General features: G+C 35.2%; 1 protein-coding gene across 1 annotated transcript in view; it reads right to left on the bottom strand.

Annotated features, from left to right (window-relative positions):
- LRPPRC (leucine rich pentatricopeptide repeat containing) overlaps window positions 1-21,779 on the bottom strand; it is a 107,951-nt gene that overhangs the window by 8,252 nt on the left and 77,920 nt on the right. The window contains exons 28-34 of the mRNA XM_008515200.2: window positions 17,427-17,569; window positions 17,184-17,289; window positions 13,860-13,986; window positions 8,218-8,306; window positions 4,489-4,693; window positions 2,580-2,719; window positions 2,331-2,446 (exon numbers count right to left, since the gene is read on the bottom strand). Of these exons, the coding sequence (XP_008513422.1) occupies window positions 2,331-2,446; window positions 2,580-2,719; window positions 4,489-4,693; window positions 8,218-8,306; window positions 13,860-13,986; window positions 17,184-17,289; window positions 17,427-17,569 (926 nt within the window). The remainder of the gene's footprint in view (window positions 1-2,330; window positions 2,447-2,579; window positions 2,720-4,488; window positions 4,694-8,217; window positions 8,307-13,859; window positions 13,987-17,183; window positions 17,290-17,426; window positions 17,570-21,779) is intronic.

The following is a 21,779-nucleotide window of genomic DNA, read 5'->3' as shown; positions in this document are numbered from 1 at the left end:
AAACAAGTGCAAGTTATGCCAAGCTTTTATGAATGCTGTCCTTGGCATCACAAGTATAAAGTTTGTTTAAAAAGAAAAGGGAAAAATTAAACTAATGCTTCAACAACCACAGCATAAGGTTTAGGACTGCAAAGAAAGAGGGAAAAAAAGAAACACTATTCCTCTCCAATTATACTGCCAAGCATTCACAAGTGAGCTAGGGATCATAAGGTTAATTATACATTTAATAAGGTGTCAGGGAGATAACTGCTCGTTTCTTTATAAAAATTAAAATGTACAAAGCAAGTTCTCTTTAAAGTATAATTACCTACACTTATGCATACAAAAGGACTGATTTCAATCTCTCTATTTTATAAAAGGCTTTCATTGCAACAGACAGCCAGTGCTTGAGAAAGAGACAAAAGTTAAACTCAAAAAAAAAAAAGTTTATATGACAGACCAGATAAATCAAGTGTCTATCCAATCTTAGATGCTATAGTAAAATCAAATATGGCAAGACAATATTTTAGTTTACATTCATCACAGATGTCATTCTCTTAAGTTTCTAAAAGCACACGGCTCTTTCAAAGCTTTAAAATATTGTCAATACTAAAATGAATAGGATAAAAAGAACTTTTGGGGACACACAGAATATTTACATTATAAACTGATGTTTTTGACGTCTGTGAATAAAGTATGCTTCACTACAGCAAGAATAATCTTTTGCTTTTGCTGTTTGACAAGCAGGTAAAGGCTGGGGAAAGGGTTTATCATCTGAACCTCTGTCTACTGAAGGATGAAAACGGAAAGTCTACTGCTGTTGCATCAACCCTCAGCTGTCATCAAGAGCCCCCGACAGGCGGCTGTGGGTGACACAGACCGGAGCTCTGAGGCAGCAGGCACTATCCCTGCTGTCTCCCACCCCAGGCTGCTGTCAGCCGTGTTCTTGAAGAGCCTTGAAAGCCTACAGCTCAGAACAAGCTGGTAGATGAATGACCAAGTGCCACTTTCTAAAGAACTATCAAAATGACGTGCTAAAATCGAATGAGTACCATCACATGTATGATTAGATATGCATACACCCCTAGTAGGTACACCTAGATATGTACACACAAAGATAAAGCAATAGGGTTTATTATGCCTTTCAAGATAGAGCTTTTAACACTAAAGGCAGCAAGATTAAACAATGAAAAGATTCCTGAAATCCCTATCATAAACTGCCTTTCCTGTAAAAAAAAAAAAAAAAAAAAAAAAAGGAGGAGAAGGAAGGAAAAAATTAAACAAACCAAACCAAAAATTTCCAATTAACTGGAATTTCTCTCTGTCCAGGAACAAAAGTAAAATAAGCCTTAGAAGCAGTGCCAATTTACAATTTTTACAGAACTGTTAACATAGAGAAATTTCTCAGGAACTCCTTTCACAAGTGGCTTAGATGCTACTGTCAACCTAGATGAACTTTAAGGATCAAAACTAGAGCCGGAGCGAATGGGTGCAGGCTCACCTTCCAGATCTACCGCTTAGGATGTTTTGCAGCTAGTGAGAATGTAAGTGAACATACTACTATTTACTCTCAGAAACTGGTCCCAGGCCTCAGTGTGACACAGGGAGTCTACACAAACACAGCCGTTGGTGGGATCACGGTGACTGTTTGACTGCCACCTGCTGGGAAGGGGCTCCCCGGCGGCGCCTGTTTGTGTACATTGCCAGTGGCAGCTCCGATCACCCACCGTTCTGTCGGCACTTGGTGCAGCTTTATATTTAGTGCTGTTAAAATGGCATGAATGCAGTTGTCTCCCTCCCTGAAGATTGCTAATTTAACTGAGAGTGCGGGCCACAGCGACCTGCATTTGTCATTTAATGTGTCAGTGACACACAAGTGAATGGAAAGCAAATTCAACTCTTAATAAACCTTGAATAAGGCACTGAGAATGTTTGAGTATTCAAGTGAGAAGTTGTACTTAAAAAGCAAATATTTCCTACTTTTTGTTTGCAAACTGTGTTGCCATGGGGACGCACAGTATTTAGAGCACTAGAGAAATTAAAGTAGAAAATCAAAGGAATTGTTCTGCGTTACCTATCTGCACAGAAACATTGGTCATTAAATCATTTCAGCAAAACACCTCTGCCCCTTAAATTGAAGGACATTACTAGTCTGATTTGGCATCTTCAAAACCAGCAACCTAGAACTTACAATCCAGTCCTTGCCAGGCAACCCTGATTCACATTGACTTTAAATGTGCCAGCAGCACCACACTTCATTCTGGTACCCTACCACACACCTATGTTTAGAAATTCCTCAATTTACTTCTCACAAGCCACAAGCCACTGCTCCATGTGTGGTGGGTCATTACCTGTAGGAGAGCTCTGGCATCATCCACCTTGCCTGAGTCCACAAGCTGAAGGAAGAGATCGGTGACAGGTTTGTAAACTGCAAACTGATTGGCCAATCTCTCTGCCATGATGCTTACTGAAAAAAATGACAGGTAAGAAAAAAATCTTTCATTTAAACAGTAGTATAACTCATCCACCAAAGAAATTGAGCCCAGTCTCGCTAGAGAGAAATGTGCTTCTACGTTCTGCAGCAAGAACAGCTAACTTACTCTTTTCAACTGCTGGTTCCAGCTGCTCCTCTATTACTTTTCTGAATAAGTATGCCAAGCCAAAGTACTGGGGTTCCATGGTTTGATTCCCTGAAGTAAGCATATTTTCAATGTTTTCTATTGCAACATCTATGTTATTGCTGTAAAAGAAAGGAAAATAAATTATAAAGAAATATTTCCTTTTGTGTTAATATTGCAGGCAGTTTTAGTATGAGAACTTACTTTGCAATCACACATACAAATACTTCTGGAAAAAAAGGAAATACATTTATAATTAACTGGATAAAAAACACTACGCAAGTTGAACCCAATCACATTTAGGTAGCAAAAGCAATCACTAGGTGGTTTATACTACAATAACTGAAGTAGTTGCTGATTTTAAAACACTGCTCTAGAGGCAAGATCAAACAACTATGTATAGAAGAATTAATGAACGATACCTTAAGAAAATATTATATCTTAAATATTTAATTTGATTCTTCCAGCTCTTTGGATATAAAATGAAAACTTGTTTAAATGCTGTTAACTTTTGCTTTATAATCTATAACTGGTTACCACTGCATGAAGATAATATATTAACATCTCAGCATTCTCAAAGACATTGATGATTGTCTTCCAAAGGTATATTTTCATATCTCTCAACCCACAGTCACAACAATTTGTTTTTGTCAGATATTATACAACATTTGGAAAATATTCAATTTATACTAAAATTCTCAGAAAAAAGTATCATCATACTTTACATTAAAAAAGTCAATTGCATGGCCTTATTTAACAAGTTATAATACAAATTATCTTTATGACTATCTTTTTGGTTAAGGTACTCTTTAACTGACACTTAAGAGTTATGATATGGCACTCCAAATCCAAATAATCAATTTTTTGCTGAAATTATGACCTAAAACATAAGAATTCTCTAACTAAAAAGGAATACCCTGTTAGAATAAATTTTTCTTATAGATTTTAGTTAGATAATTATTTAATAGTGAATAAAAACACTCTATTCATCATATAAAACTGTGTTTATGTGATAAAATTTTAAAATTCATCCAGATCTTACTGGGATAATTTCCTTGATCTTCCAACTTATAATCACATTTTCTTACTAACAGGAAAGTTTAAAGTTCTATTTGGGGAAATAGATTTAAAAGGGAAAAACAAAGAAACACAACTTCTTCTCTGCCCAAAGACATAAGAACAAAATATCCTGCAAAAACAAACACTACATTTTAATATCACAATCCATTAAGTGTATGTAAGATTAATTACTAAAGAATTTTTTTTTAAAAAAGCAGGAAGTGTCAATTCCAAAATTACCCCCATGAATCTTTAACTTGAGCAAAGTACTTTGCTAGTGAGGTTAATAAAAATCAAGTCCTCATTTACTTCTACAGTGGGGATTCTCAACAAGCAGTCTCGAGATGGTGGGAAAAGAATCACCTCTCACTCCCTCCCTTCTTGTGGGTGTGTGTTGACAGGGTGGATGGGTAGGAGAGCGGGAAAAAGGAAACATCTATTTTTAACAAGCTTGCTGGGCCCTTTTTTTCACAATGTTCTAGTAGAGTGTCATCACACTCAAGTGTTGCTAACAATCAAATGAACTCATTTTTCACCTCTGTAACAAAGTATTTTGACAGTAAGGGCCCGGCATGTATGAATGAGGAAAGGTACCAATAGTGGAGCAAGTTTTACAATTCAAAAAATTTGATAAATGCTGTTTACTCTAAGGTTTAATTTAAAGTTAAAATATATTTTGTAACATATAATTAATCCCCAAAAGAGAATAATAAGCAAGCGGCATCAATATTTCCTCTGTGGTTGATATTGTTTCTAATAGCCTAAAAACGTTTTTTGAGATAATGCTCCTTCCAGTATCCACTGGAGGAAAAGAAAGCTCGAAAATACTCACTTCTTTATTTGTGCCAAAGCAATGTTATTGATGAAAACCATATTTGAAAGTCCAATGGAATCTTCGAGTCCATTTACCATCTTCTGAATCGCTTGTATGCTTTCTAGATCACCCTTCAAAGCACATGCCTGAATAAGGCGGGTCACTGCTATCCTAGAAGGTATCTGCTCCAGATCCAGGGCTGTTTTTAGTGTTGTTAGAGCCTCTACAACAGAAGAGCAGGTGACAGAGTTTTTCTTATATGGAAGGTACTGACTTTAATGCATTTTGAAAACCAGCTTTTAACTGCGAGCACCAAATGGCTATACACAAAAAAAGTTTTGAATAATTTATTTGAGACTACAGAAAATATTAACGCTTTATAAGAAACCTAAAAAGAAATAATGATTTGTTTGACTCAGATATCAGAGACTAGAGAAATTTCTCCTGTAAGTCACAGAGAAAATACAAATGTTACTGACAGAAAGTGGGTTCCAGTCTGGGATAAAATTTAGTGACTATTTTCAAGGAAGTTGACAAGTTTAGAGAAATATAAATAAGAATTTTAAAAATTAAGAAGTTTCCAAAAATATGCAACTTCCACCCACATTCATACTTTCCCAGATTTTATTATACTCAAAGATTATATGATTATCAGAATCTTGTAATACCCCAGAGATTCCGTCTTGAAAACAAAGTCTCTTTTTAATCCAAACAGGATCGATCCCACAGGAGCAGCTAAACCGGAACATTCCACTTTCACACTAACAAATTTATTTCACATGACTCAATACCTTGTAGATATTTTCTTGCACTCATTTTTCAAAGAAAATAAAGCTCATTAGATTCTCATGGATATAGCCACAGGAGTTTCTGTTTTTTTAAAAGTATACTGACAAGCACTTGATTATGGATAAATATGGAATATCCTTCTGATTTACTGACTCACGTGCAAGTGTACTGAAATCATTGGATTAAATAAAGTGGTGGATTGGAAGGAAAATGTAATACTTAGCATAACAATCACCACTATCGCTACCAAAGAAACCTTCATGGCTTTATAGCAATTAAAGCCATGTAACCTAGACAAGACTAAGACTCTCAAAGCAGCTTTCCAAATAAGATCAGCCTATCTTTTACAGAAGAATAGGGAAAGGGTAATAATTAAACAGTCTCTTAAAAGTGATACAGTAAGAGACAATGAATTCAGCATTTATTACTGAATAAACAATTTATAATTAAATTGATTCTCAAATGAGGAAAAGGGAAAATAGGTAGTTTTAAAAGGCATGTTCAATAAAATTTTATAAATACATATGTACATACAGGAAAGAAAAATTGCTTATACCATCTTAATATAATCTACAGAAAATAATCTTGATAAAATCTTAACTGGTGGTCATACACAGATAATCAACATCATAATATTCTTATTAAGCAAGAACACCGTCGGCTAGGGAGGATCTTCCCACCAGTGAATCAAAATAATAACCAAAATAAGATCACGACGGTGACAGTAGTAACTGGCATTGACTAAGCTTTTACCACACTTGTGGAGCATGTACTACATGCCGAGCACAGTACCAAGCAACTATCCTTCTGATTTAAGTACCAGATTTCTGGGTGAGAAACAGGCATGGAGAGTTTAACTTTGCCCAAGGTCATGTTGTCAGACATCAACCCAAGAATCTGGCCACCCTAGAGCCTGCATCTATGGGTGCATGTGTGTGTGAGAGGAGGATCAAGGAGAACAGATCCTTTTCTTGGGAGTATGGGACCCTGGAACCTAAATAATATTCCTATGCAGAAATTGCCTTCTGTACAGTTTATGAGTTAAGAGACACCAAAAACAGGAACCATCCACACCCCTCCCGAGTCCTTTTTACATTATCACCTAATTTGCTTATAATATTGATTACACTGCAATGGTGCCATTATCACCTATTAATATTCCAGAAAAATATCAGCTTATAAAGTTAGATTAAGACTGAACTGGCTTTTTTTTTCTTCCTGCTTTAGATGGGATTGAGAAAAAGAAACCTGAAAAAGAGAAGGGAAATGTTAAAAATTGGGAGCTCTCATCAGCCATGGAGCACAGTAAGGAGATGGAGATAGAGCCAACAGCATGCCCATCCTTGCTGATGGCCACTTTAACAATAGGTTAGTCTGTAGCAAGGCACGGGAGGTGGTGTGTCGGGGTGGGGGTGGTAGTGGGTTCATGGCTCCTGCTCTCAGCCTGTCTCCAGTTGAGCTGAATAGCTGAGAAGAAAAGATGTGGAATTATATCATGTAGTTTTTTACAGTTTTCACAGGGCACCTAACATTCAAGTAAAGGGCAGGGGTCAAGCTAAATTCAGTCCAGATTTAGCTCAAAACTTAACCCCTTGAAATTAAAAAAGTATTTTATTCTTATCTCTGTGTCTACAGAAATATAAGCTATTTACAAAAATGAGCTTATTTATATGGGCAGCAAGTTTAATTTTTCAGTTTTAAAACTGTTTATCATTTATACATAAAATAACTTGACAAAAACCTTTCTATTGAAAATAAAATGAAAGCTTTTAAAGTTTTAATAACCAGCCCTACATCACTCAATTATGACTTAAGGTTGTCCAAAAAGACTGTCTAGATTGTCTGGCCCTTCCTGTGGAATGCTGAGGTAGAAATTTTGCACAGGGAGAAATCCTCACGTACATGCTCAGTCTAATCAATTAGGAAGACATCTAAAGACCAGCACATTTAGGTGTTACAGGCAACATTACGGCTGCACAATTAGAAACTCTCTCTTAGGGACGTGAAATTGTTTTATCAACATGCAAGTGAGGAATAACACCATTATTATAGACTGAGGAAGAAACAAGGTAACATATTTAACACTTAGAGCTTTTTTAATCTTTCTTAAAGATTTCCTAAGTGGGTTTTGTTGTCCTGGCAAAACTGTAGTGTTACTGAATTGACTAATTCGAATGTAAAACTAAGCATGAAATGACGCTTACCTAAATTTAAATGATTCATCATTTCTCCCCTTGGGAGCTCCTTTACAGACCCCCACATCCAAGTCCATCCCTCTGCAAACCCATGAACAGCCACTACCAAACAAACAGCCCCCATCCCAACCCTCCCCAAAGCCATCTCCACATCTTTCTGGTGTTATCCTCTTAAGATTAATTTAAAAACTCCAAACTCCAAACAAACACCATATTTTACTGCTGTTGGTATTATGAACTATTAAAAAAGTATTAGATTAAGTTTTAAAAATCAATATTATAATCATTTGGTGCACAATCCCACACATTTAACACTCAATTTAACTCATTTGCTATCTCACACACAACCAATACAATATGCAAGAAACAACTGCTGGGAATTGTTTCAGATGCTCTAAAGTATGTTAATTTCCAAAGCAAAATGACGTGTGCTGTGAATTTTAACGCACTTGAAAGCCTGTACTTTCTCTCGTTCTGGAACACAAATTTTGCATGTCTGAAGAGCTGTGATTCATCTTAAGAAAACCCATCTTGTGTTAAATGGAATGGAAACTGGACTAAGTGGTCAAATGACAAGTACATTCATATTCAAGCTGTATTATAAATGCATGTACAGTAATTTACGTCTCTCAGCTACCACAAAAGGCTCTTGATAAGCAGGTAATTTGCTAAATGGACTCCTTTATCCAAGTATTCGAAGGGCGTTACAAGAAAAATCTGCAGAGGCATTAATGTGACGTAAAGGTCAAGCATTGTGACATACCTTTCAAATAATCCCGCCTAACTTGCGTTATGATGAGGAGGCTGCTGGCAGCATCGTTCAGTGTGAAGCCCTTGATGTGGGTCTCAGCGCTAAAAGAAGCAGACATTTAGAAAGGAATTACTGACATGCTTCTGATACGATAATAAATGGTTGAGCACCAAGGTGAAATTATAAAAACTACTGTTCGTATGTTAAAAATATTGCTGCAAAATATCGACCTGGAGACAGCTTTTGTGTTATCCTGTCAATGGTTATAGAAGGATAATTTTTTTTTGCATTCTGACAGATGACAAAGTTGGAAATGAGCAACAAAAGAAACAAAGTACAAGATTTTTTTTAAACAATCGGTTCAGATTCTTGAATGCTGACATATTAGATGACTAAAATAACTGCATGCCCTGCATTGTTCTGCTGTATCCTAAGCTGGATACTTTTTCCTCTTTTTTCTGCATTCACCATAATTATAAAATGTAAAACTATTCTTTCAGCAACAAAAATGAACATTTATTTTCAGCACTGTATATTTTAACTATAAACTAATGCATATTACTAACTAACACCATATCATTTGGTTGATTAATTTTCAAGTTTCTGTCATCTGGATACATACAGTTTTTAAAGGTGAACATACTACAGAATGAAAACCATTGTTAGGATAAAATTAAAAACTTCACACAACAATCTTGTCTTAGCCTTAAATTTGAAACAAACTCCACCCCCCAACTTTTTAAAACTCAAGAGCAAAAAATTGCTTTATTTATCATTAAAACCTACAGGATTTAAAACAAAAACAAACAAACAAAAAACGCCCTAGCCAGAGATGATTTCTGTTTGCTACATTGTTTGCACATCTCCTGGGATGAAATTTCAGCATCCTAATACCGCCAGGTTCATCTCCCGATTAGGAAATCTCCAAAGGTCAAAAGGAGCAAAAGCAATTGCTGCCATTTGCCTTATCAAGCTCAGCGATGATCTTGTTGCCAGCCTCGCCTGCTGACATGAACATCTAAGCTGAGCAGATTGAGAGGAAAGCAGGGTCACCGCTAAATTATTCTCGTCAATCCCAAGAAAATCCTCCAAAGACACCGTGACGCGCCCATGTTCTCGGCCACTTCCAGCCTGAGGTTCAGCCCTGCCGTCCCCGGTGTGGGATTTTCTTACCCCCTGACCGATCCTCTTAATCCCACCAAAGCACCCATTGCTCAGTTTGACTTTTTTCCTTTGTCCCATCTGTCAAAGCTCTTAAGTCAACAACTCGTGCATAAGACTATAAACTGCATAAAATAAAGGATTTACTTTCTCAGTCTTTAGCATGATTAAATAGTAAACACTATTAAAAATAAGCTCACTTCTTATGCCAACATTACAGGTATTATATCATATTTACTTTAAAATATTACCTAAAATTCATTAAAACCACGAAGTAAGAAAACTTTTAATTGACAGTGTTTAGACTTAGAAACCTTTCAAAGACATCAAAATACAGAATATCTTCTTTCAATCCCTTCCTATCTCAAGAAACTGCCTATTCAATACAAATATGAAAGTGGGCATAAATAGCAGAAAAAACCTCTCCCCAGATCTATTATGTACTGAAAACATGTATTTTACATACAAACCAATGGACCGATAACGACCAAACTATATTTCAAATTGGTAAAAGGAGAAAAACTACAAAAGTTACCGGTAGAGATGTTAGCAATGGACTCATTTGTACAATACCAGAAAAGAAGTTTACTCCTGACCCACACTTTTGATCTGTCCTTTTGGAAAAGATCTAGTCCAGAGCTGTCAAATCAAACTTCCTGTGATGATGGAAATATTCTTTACCCATGTTGTCCAACAGAACAGTCACAAAGCCACATGTAACTATACGGATACTGTGACGAAGGAACGGAAATCTTAATTATCTTTAATTTTAATTTATTAATTAATTTAAACAGGTATATGTGGCTAGTGGCTACTGGATTGTATAACACAGAATTCTAGACATTTTCTTTTCACTTTCTGAACTGCCAAAATAAAGGAAAAAATTACAGAGCTAAAGGGGTATTAATCTTTTAACTTACAATCAACTGCAAAACTTAATCTGTCTTAACCAAAGATGACAGTATTACAGGAGAAATTTCACATTAGAGATTTCAGAGCAATGACTGGTCTATGGATTGTACTTACATAACATGCACATAGGACATTAGTCGGTGATTATAATTTATCTTACTTTGAATAACAAAAACTGGCCAATCCAGTAAAAACCATCAGATTGATTTAGAACTATTTCTAGATGGAATGAAACAGGAAGCTAGTAAGGACAAGAGAAAATGAAGTGCTATTCTCAAAAGATAAAGCCGAGTTATTGTTACATGATTCTCAAATTCACTAATAGTGTAGTGTTATCAGAGATTTAAAATAATTTATATCCCTTACTGCTCTTTGAATAAGCAGTTCCCTTCCCTTGAAAGAATTCATTGTACTTAAATTTTTATTTTGAAACGTTAGGAAATGGTGCAACTCCAGCTAAAAATTAAAGAAAGTTGGTTTCTTTAAAAATGTTTAAAGGCAGCTGTTAGTGTTACTTCTGATGTTATATTTCTTGTTGGGAAGGTTAAATGACTTTGTTAATAAAACTGAAGAAATCTCAGTAGAGGTCAAGTGAATCTACAACACATTAGAGACAGCACAGGTACAGCAAAAACAAAGACTGCATTTTTTAGTTCATCGGGAAACCTACTGCTCTTAAGATTGGACTAGTGACATCATGTAGGTAATTATAACAAGAGACTGCTATTTATGGACTAGAGTAACAGTGCTAGAATAATACTAGGGGGTACTGTCACTTGCTACAGTGGTTCATTTGGTCACACCATATTACAATAAAGATGCCTATAAAAAAAAGGAACAATTCTTTTTATACTCTGATCATTCATAGAGAGCTGGAAGAGGAAGAGATCACCTAGTCTAACGTTGGCAATGAACTAGGAAATGAATCCAGAGTCGTTACGTGACATTCCTCCAGTAACATAATTAGTTGGAAAACTGAACTCCAACTTTCACCTCTGAATTCCCCATCCAGAGTTATTTTCGAAAGTACTCACCATAGATCTAACCCAAGATACAATTCTTCATAGTTAGATATAACATTTTTTTGGTTCAAGGGAAAGGATGCACATCCAATCCCAGGTCAGCTGCCTCTGGCATTCTAAGGCTTTGCATCTAGGATTCTCTTGGGCCCAAGAGCTACACGGGGAGGGCAGCTACAAAATACTCCTGGAAGGATAACACAGCTAAGATGAAAGTGCCCTCAAGAGTACAGAAAGGCTTCATGAAGATCTTGACAGGGTGGGAAGGCAAGAAGATAAACCTACATTTTACAAGTTGTAGACGTACGGGGAAACAGAAGGGCTGTGCCTATAACCAACTTATAAGTCAGCAGCTTTCACACAGTCAGACATAGTAAGAAATGATGTTTTACACTACATACCAGTGCACAGATATACACATGCACGTACAACTGAAATAAAACTTTCACAAAACAGTATCTTTACTACATGAAGTGCTTTGATATTTTCTATTCTATTTCATTAAGAACAAAAATATTGGTTCCAGTCCACTGAAGAGATTCCATGACCCACTAACTGATTACAAACTGTAGTTTGAAAAACTACTCCAGATCAGTGTTCTTCAACGAAAGGTATGCATGAAGGCTCCAGAGCGAGACAAGAAAACATTTAAACCTCTTTTTAAATCTTATCCTCTGAAGAATTTCTATGTTTTACAATATATTTACATGTGACACATTAGGACAATTCACTATTAATGGTTTATGTTCAAAATGTTTAAGATACGTGATTCTTCGATCACCTGGGGTGTTTAGTGAAATGCAGATTCTTGGGCCTCGCACCAAATCAACCGAAACCAGAAGCTTGGGAGTGGGCTGTGGGGACTCTTTTTAGGCTACCAGAATGTAAGGCTCACCATTCCAGAACAAGCCCAATTAAAACGAAAAAATTACAATGTGTACCCTTGGGAAATATTTCAGAGGCCTTTGTCACCAACCTCAGGATTAAAAGTTTTTTAAAAAGTTTTCCTTCTTTGCTTCTATCCTCTTACTTAATTATACCCAATTCTCAACACAAAACGCTCCCCTCTTTTTTATGCCTCTTTCCTCCAAAACTCACCAGTGCTTCAGAACTTCTTTGCTTATTATGGATAGTGTTGGGATGGAGAGTTTAGATGATAATTTTTTGAGAGAAGTAATTTTAGGAAAAAATCCACACCCCCTTGACGACTTCACTGGTTACAGATGACAGGATACTGTTCAATGTCAAACGTTCCAAGTCACTAATTGAGGGTGTATTGAGTAATCTAGGGGTAGGTAAATTTAATTAGCAACTGAATAAACGTACGAATGAGACACAGAACACATTAAAAATCTGAACTTGAAAGTGTTAGTGTGACTGTCCTTTATCAAGACATACAAATGATGAATCAAGACCATAGAGAGAGATATATATACAAAAATCTCCACATACATGCTGTATGTGTATGTGTATGGATATTTCCACAGATAAGTACACATTTTTCAAAATGCACTGAAACACAAACAGTAAATATGGCCCTACAGTGCATAACTGTAACCTAACACTAGTATTAACACCAGATTTTCCAGCGAACTGCAAGAACGGTAAGCATCCATTTTGTATTCAGGATTCTAATATTCCAAAAGTGCTGTGACTAAAAAATTCTCAAGACCAAAAATTAGCCAAGAGAGATTATTTCAGAACTCACAATATATTAGAAAAAGGATGACCTCTGCCATTGAAAATAAACCCACTGACTCATCAACAGGGTAGGTCTACATTCCATTGCAGGTGACCTTGATCTACGCCTTTCTGGGATCTTCCTTATTAATAACTCAACTTTTCAACATACCTCCTTGGGCATAAGACAACAGAGTCAGTTAACTAACACACCAGGTAAGAAAACTTTATTCTTGTTCTGATTAACAAAGTATTTTACTCTAGGGAACTAGCCAGAGAGACAAAACCACTACCATCACCACCAAACAGATTGAAAAAAAAACAAAATCAAACAAAAAACACAACAGAAGGGGAAAGAGAAAAGGTATTAAAATGTGTGGAGTGTCTACATTTTCTCCACTTCATCTTATCTACTTCAACACCCAGAAGCAATCTGTAACCTAAGTTTTATTATCCCCTCATCATATAGAAGAAACACTAAGGCTCAGAGATGGGACATAATTTTCCCAAAGTCACAGAGCTTTCAAGTAAAATTCAAACGCTTGTCTAAGTTCAACGCTGCTCTCACCACAAAAGGTACATGGATCTAGCTGCTGAACAAGAAACAGGATATAATAAAAAAATTACTTTTCTGTATATGGACATCATAAATAAGCTGTGAGGTTATAAAAGGTAAATAAAATGTACTGTACTGTGCAGGGCCAGTAAAAGTTGTATTTTTTATAGTTTAAAAAATCCCATAAAATTAGAAAACCATTTCCTACGAGTGTTGTGGGTAGTTGAGGATAATTAAGCAACTGCTATACAACATATCATTAGAAAAATCCTAATGATACCCAATTTTTTTTAAGTGATAGGTTTAATAAAAGGACTACTACTTACAAATCTTTCACTTGCATTGCTTGTGTAAAATTATCCTTCGTCAATAGTAATTTTATAAGACTGTTGTAAGTTTCACCGTTAAACACAACATTTCGATTTTGTGCTTTCAGGAAAATATTATACGCATCTATGAAAAAGAGAAAACAACAAAAAATGAGATGACATTATTCTGAAATGGCAAAAAGGAGGGAAAAAACCCTAAAACAAAGCCCCACACCTACATATTTCTGTTTCTTTTAACATACACCCACTATACCACTCTACAGAGACATCCAAACTGGCATAGCAAGCAGATGCTGTCACTCTTCTAGTCTCTAAAAAACAAAGTGTCAATTTTGGAAACTATTACTTAATCCAAATGGACAGTCCCTGAAAGAGCTTCCTTTTAAAACTATTGTCAATAAATTATTTTCATGCCAATAAAAACGAGAATTTGTTCATTACAAGATAATATCAGTTTCAAAATAAATTGCAAAATGTGTGTTAAAGTCCAAATAAACCAGAGGTATAATTTAGATTGAGGGGAGCAAAAGATTCATTTTCAAGCAATCTTTAATCTATAAGTGGGTGGTTACAATGGTTAACATTTCAACACAATAGCATTAAAGTAAATATAGCCTATAATTCTAAAATTAGGAGATCAAATTATTTGGCTTCGACAGGACTTATACAAAAACATACAATTTTCAAATATACAGATATCTAACAAGTAAACTAGGCAACATTTGTTTGACTGATTAACAGTTTTATTTCACTTGTTCACAATAACTGTCAGTGAATGAAAAGATGTTACCAAAAGAGAAGTAAGTGCACTTTTCAGTCACTTACTTTTCTGAAATAAAATTGCCTGGCTATAAACATCCAACTCAAACTATGATCCACTCTCTGGTGTGTGTAAACAAATCACAATGAAGATGGGGCATAAGTGAACTTTCATGGATGACCTTCTATGGATATAAAGCTCAACGTAAGGAAATACAGAACTGCCACTAGGAATGAACATGACATTAATGCTCAGAAGAACATTCTGAGCTACATTAGAGGTTTCTAAACAGGCAGAAATTACGCTTGTATTTAAAAGCTGGGGGAGTTTGCATTAGCCTTCCAATTAAACTGCAATAACAACATCAGAAACTTAAGTTATCCTTTTAAGCTAAATTCAGAGAAAACAAGAGAAAAAGTATGACATTAATATCTGCATCTTAACTAAGGAGAACAGATAGAATCTAGCATTCAATACAAGTGCAATATATTTTCCCTTTTTTTTGGGTGAGAAAGATTAGCCCTGAGCTAACATCTGTGCCAATCTTCCTCTATTGTGTATGTGAGATGCCTCCACAGCATGGCTGATGCGCAGAGTAGGTCCACACCCAGGATCTGAACCAGCAAACCCCAGCTGCCAAAGCACAGCATGTGGAACTTTAACCACTCAGCCGCTGGGCCAATACATTTTCCTTTTAAGTGAGCTAAGAAGTAATGTAATTATTGTCTATTTCCCAACAAGCACATATGATAGTTCACTAATTTGCTGAATGAAAATATATAGGAAGCACAATTTGAATATTTATGGTCAACAAATAATCTAGAAAAATCTTACTAGCTGTTTTCTAAAATTGCAGTCTTCACATGAAATTGGTATGGCTGTGTTTATTATTCTCCATTAGTGGGGAAAAAAAAACACGCTAACATTGTAATGTACCATAATCATTCACCACAGGTTTGTTTCTGGTATGAAAGCTACAATATCCTTTTGAGTATACTGAACTATCAGAAATTTGAAAAAGTGCTAATGCAACCCATTCAATTTTCAAAGTATTCATATTTTACTAAGCATTCAAATCCTGAGATATACATAAAAGTAACCAACAACTCTGAAGAATTAACAGGATGAAACTAATTAGATAAATGTAAATTATATATAAAAACTAGAATCTCTACATTTATAATTAACATTGCATTATATTTAGTTAACTGGTTAAATGTTTTTTACTTAAATAAAAAAAACTAAAACAAAAAGCAATACATAGGCCAGCCCCAGTGCCCTCATGGTTAAGTTTAGCACACTCTGCTTTAGCAGCCTAGATTCAGTTCCTGGGTGTGGACCTACACCGCTCCGCTGGCAGCCATGCTGTGCTGGCAGCCCACATACCAAAAACGAGAGGACGATTGGCACAGAGGTTAGCTCAAGGTGAATCTTCCTCAGCAAAAACAAAAATGAACCAAAAAAAGGCAATATATGGAGGAGTTCCAGAATCTTTAAATACAAACTATACACTACCCTTATATTCACTTCAGTCAAATCAAATTCCACTAGAATATTTAAGCAGTATTGATAATAATAATTAACTTTATATTTAGATTTAACAGATACATGGTGAAAGACAAGAATATATACTGAATATGCAGCAAAGGGAAATGACTCAAAAATAATAAAAAGTTACTCTGCATGATTGAGAAAGTCTATGAGCTTACCTTATCCTTACTTCACACACTTTGTCAGTGTCAGAAAATTTCTAGTTAAGTCAAGAAATTAAGAGGTTCTATAAATTTCTAAATTGATTCCTTTCTACTAAACAGAACACAAAATTGTCAATACTAAAATGAAAAAAAAACCCTGCTGCATAATGTTTAAATTATCGTAAAGCACACTTGAAAATCCACAGAAAAACGATGGAGGAAAATTAACAAACATAAGGGAAACAATGGTAATATATGATTTGGGGAGAGAACAATGAAGTCTAAATGAAAATAACTAGAGTGCAATAGGCAAAACTCATATCAGAGGGTTCAAGGTAGTGATAAAAATTTTCAAGTAGTCGTAAGAGAGGTAGGTGATCATGCTATTTTCAAAGCATAACTTTTGAGAAAAAGCATACCTTTTCAATTTTATTACGAAAAATTTCAAACATACAGAAAAATATAAAGAATAGTATAATGAACCCCTTCTAATAATTAATATTAACATTTTGCCAGATTTATCTTTGCTCTTTATGGCTTAGGTATTTTAAAATAAATTACAAAAATCTTGATTTATTTTTCATCTCTCAATACTTCATTATACATCTCAAAATTTAAGGGTATTTTCCTATAACTCATAATACTATTACATATCTAATAAAAGTGAGAGTAATTTCTTAATTTTACCTACTACTAAGTTAATACTTAAACTTTTCCAATTGCCCCAAAATGTCTTTGTTAATGTAAAGAATGAAAGTAAGTAATTAACATATACAATTTAAGTTCCATCTCTAGCCTAGAACACTTAATCATTGGGCTTGGATCCCAGGTTGCTATAAGAAAGAAGACCCCAATGTACATATTTACCTTTGTTTTTCTTCCATTGGCAGGCATTCAGAAGATCTTTCTGGAGATTACTCTCCTCAGGTAAGGGTGAAGAATCCAGAGAATGTTTTTCATCCTCATCCCACAACTTAAAAACAAAATTAACTCAGTTAAACAAAAACTGTTAAATACAGTGATCTTTTCAGTATAAAACTGGGCTAATCCATGACCTGAAGTTAACACCGACAACAAGATCTTTTATCCATACACTTAAAAACAAATTACCTCAGGTACATCAAACGGAACCTCCTGATTACTGTTTCTAAGGATTTCTGCTAATAATCTTAATGTCTTCCCACGAGGAATAATATTTTCTTCTTGCATTTTATTCCAAACGGCATCAGCTCTTTGCCAGTCACCATTTATTTCTGTAAAATGTGGTTAATCAGAAATTAATGAACATCCTAAGCAGAATTCATTAAACTATTTAGAACATTTTCTTATTTGATATTGACGGAAGCACTACTCCAAATCCTGCCTGCAGGGAAAAGAACACGGTGACTGCGAACCAAAGGGGAGAAGACTTCTCTCTGTGTATCTTTTTGTACCTTTTTAATTTTAAACTATAGAAATTCCTTAATTATTAAAAAACAAAACACCCCACACTTTATTAAACACTTTGAAAATCATGTTGACAAAAAGTTCACCTTTTTGGAAAGACGATGGATATATGCAAATGGTATAATACAGGGTGGAAGATCTACAATGACTCAAAGTGTGCAAATGTATGCTTTTCTTCAACAGTGACAAATCAACAAACCTTTCTCACTTAGTTGAATAGGGAAAATTCTGTCTCTTCTGTTGACTTGAAGAATTTCTATGACGGTGTGTGAGAGACTTACCTCAACAGGATAACGCCATAAGACTACGTAAGCATTACAGAGCAACAGCAGGTTTAGTGGAAGGAAATAGGCAGATTCCTTCATATTGAAAAATCTAGTTCCTTCCATGTGGTAACCTAGTCTTCACAAACAGCAAAAACTTAAGAATTAAGATTTTATTTTTAAACATTCTAATGGGTTTTGAAAAGAGAAAAGTTAAGTCACTTAATTTAATAAACTTCTGCTTGTGAAAAAACAGAGTAAAATATGAAAAATGTCATGATACTAATTAAGTTTAATACAGCTATTAAGCACAAAGACACATGGCTTTAAATGTGTTCTTTTTTAAACTTTGCAAATATGAATAAGGAATATCTTGATTGTGTATGGTCAGTTCTAAGAAGGGGGTTTGTTTCAGAGCAAAAATGTTCCAGAAAACAAGAGTACACCTATTTCTCAAAAATACCAAAATACTAAAACAAATGGGATTTTCCTAGATTTCTCCACCTTAAAATTGAAAAGCTAAGTTTTTTGCTAACTAATGACTCCTGGAAGTAAAAAACTCAAAGAACAAAACCAAAACACATTCACACTCCATCGGAAAGCTGCAATAAAGAAAAGGTCATTAAGTAGGAAAATTTCCTAGGTCATACATAGATGGTAGCCTAAACTCTAACACAGAATATACCAAAAGGTGGCCCAAACAGTAGAAATTAACCTAAAGTTCAGAGTGATTTTATAAATACTTTGATAATAAAATCAGCCTAACCCTTACATTTACAATCAAATTTCAAAACAAGAGTTTCATGAGCTAATTATGCTTTTCATTAAAATGTTCTCATGTAATGTAAAACTCAAGAATAATTTTTCAAGCATGTGAATGGATAAAATTAATTTGATTAAACAAATCAGAAACAAAAACCAAGCCCCGGAATCTTTAATTCTATAGAAGGGGAAAGGTGGGACACTTCTGTTTCCTGCCAAAGGGTACCGCACACTGTGGAAGACACAGCTGGGCAAAGTTCTCAGCGCCGGGAACAGCACTGGTAAGGTGCTCTTTCCAGAGATTAACTTTAAAGCTCGCACAACCATTCTAAGCACTGAGGAGAAGGTGGGTGATGAACAACTCCGTGCCTTCAGAGTGAAAAAACTCTGGAAAAACAATTTTCTTCTTCTAAAAAAGGCACAAAGTATATGAAAAGCTACTTTGGGTGGGGGACAGGATATTACAAAGATTCAAATGGACTAGCAACTTATAACAAGAAACTGTTTCAAAATACAGGTGAGAATTAGTGTATACAGCATGAAACAACTCAGTGATTTATATGTATTTGTGTATGTGTGTATATTTTTTTTTAAGGGAAAAAATTTCTTGGAAATGTACCTGGAGCACAAAATACATAACAAAAATTTGAGGCAATCAAACTAGTCAGTGTGCCAAAATCTGCAGCTGTGTGTAAAATCTCAGAGAGGCACAGAAAGGCCATGGCTTTCTTTCATAATATCCCTCTGGGACTTAACATTCCTTCTACCAACATAACAACAATCATATTATTATTTGAAGAATCAAATAGCCACAAACCTGGGCTGTGCCCAGAGAATGGACACGCTGCCTCAATAATCCCATCCCTTTCCTGGGACACTTTTTTTTTTCCCCTTCTTCTTCTCCCCAAAGTCCCCTAGTACATAGCTGTATCTTCTAGTTGTAGGTCCTTCTAGTTCTGCTGTGTGGGATGCCTCCTCAGCATGGCCTGATGAGCGGTGCTAGGTCCACACCCAGGATCCGAACTGGTGAAACCCTGGGCCTCCAAAGCAGAGAGCACAAACTTAACCACTTGGCCACGGGGCAGGCCCCTCCTGAGACTCTTTAAAGAACAAGACTGACTACTAAATGACCTCTGAGAACTCTTAACCTTAACCTATAAAGCCAAAAAACTTTGACACTATTAGTGAATTTTACAAGAACAGACACAGATGTGGGGCTACATTTTATGGCTATGTGACCAATATGGACCAACAGTTGGCACTTCACACACAGTCTCTATGGTATTAAACTAAGATGAACTAGTTCAGGGTTTTAATTACAGAGCTGATAAGTTTTTACCTATTACTGATAAGATGGGGCAATTTCCAAATTCCCCATTTGTCAATCACCTGACTATGGTCTCTAACGCACTCTAGGTCTGGGACAGGAATTCTGCCACATAAGCCTGGATTGTCCTGTTTTGCCTGGAAACAGGAACTATCAAAGACCAACAGGTGTGTCAAATGATACAGGAGCCAATGTGAAGGAGTTCTCATTGCCAAAGATGGGACAATCTGAGCAACAAAGAGAATAATGATTGCAACAAATTAAAAGACAAATATAAAGTTTAAAAACAAAAAAATCAATCATCAGCTTTGGAGGCTCCAAGGACACCAGCACTTTAAAACACGTAATTAAAAGGAGAAAAAGCAAGCACTTATCTTTTCCTGTGAAGTTATTTCATATTAACTAAAACAGAAAGCCAGAGAATACAATGTAGGGTATGAAACACAGAGAATACAAAATAATCAAAATAACAGGTGTCTATGTAAAAAAACACATGGATACAAATGGAGAGAGAGAGAACTAGAAGCATGGCCAAGTGACAAGTCTCCTCTGAGGGGTGGACAAAATGACAATTTCATATTTTGCTCTGTACACTATTGTATTCCTTGAATCTTTAGTAATTTAGAATATATTCATGTTTTATTTGTGTAATAATGGAGGGGGAAAAAGACCACCCTGTGAAAAGAAATGGCAACTGCCATAAGCACTTGAAAAAAACAGCACATACATAACTTCTGAGGTAGAATAAACAGTAAAGTTGTAAATGTTGAGTTTTTAAAAATAGATTTGAAGAATTTTTATTGCAAAATTATGAATGTGAGGCAGCTTTACTTTTGGATGGAGTACTTTATATATACCAAGAATAAACTGTCTTCACTTTGTATATATAAAGAAGAAACTGAAGTGTTTACAATATAAAAAAATGTTTGGCAAGAAGGTAAAAATATCATCATTTAGAAAGAATAGAACATTCCTTTTGCAGGCAAGGGAGCTGTTTCCTTCACATGTTTGTTGTAGGTCTCAGGAGCTAATTTTTGCAGACTATCACCATGGAAGGTCAAAACGTATTAGAAAGGATAGAAGTGAAGTTTGAATTACACCAGATTCTTCTAACAGATTACCTATGAATATCATACTATAGAGAATAAGTAGAAAACGAAAGCAGTTTTAATACAGCTAGTATTTAAACGATGAAAAGAGTTACACTTTCTATTTCTTAATCTAGATTATAGTTACATGAATGCTGGCGGTCACAAACCGTTGAGCAATCTATCTTTGTTTTGTGCATGTTTCTGTAGTACATTGTAATCCGCAACAAATTAAGTGTGTGTCTCAGAGGTACTGTTTTAAAATAAACAAAGTAAAACTGCTCTTCAACAAATACCCCCAAATAATTAAGTCAACCCATTTCAAGGGCTAAAATTACATCATGAAAAAGAACGAGCACATTAAAAATTCCAGTAGGGAAACAAATTATCTTCTCAGAAATCCACAATCCAAAATAGGGGTTTTTCATATATAATAGGACCAAATTTGATATATCATTCCGTTCCATGTGTTCATGGGTTTTTCATATATCATAGGACCAAATTTGATATATCATTCCATTCCATGTGTTCCTTTTTCAAATAAACTGAGTCCATACTGTTACAAATTATTTAACAC

This window comes from Equus przewalskii, chromosome 14, assembly GCF_037783145.1.
Source record: "Equus przewalskii isolate Varuska chromosome 14, EquPr2, whole genome shotgun sequence".
In the NCBI taxonomy this organism is placed as follows: Eukaryota; Metazoa; Chordata; class Mammalia; order Perissodactyla; family Equidae; genus Equus; species Equus przewalskii.
Note: the sequence above shows the minus strand (reverse complement) of the source record. Positions and strands in the feature narration are given on the sequence as shown.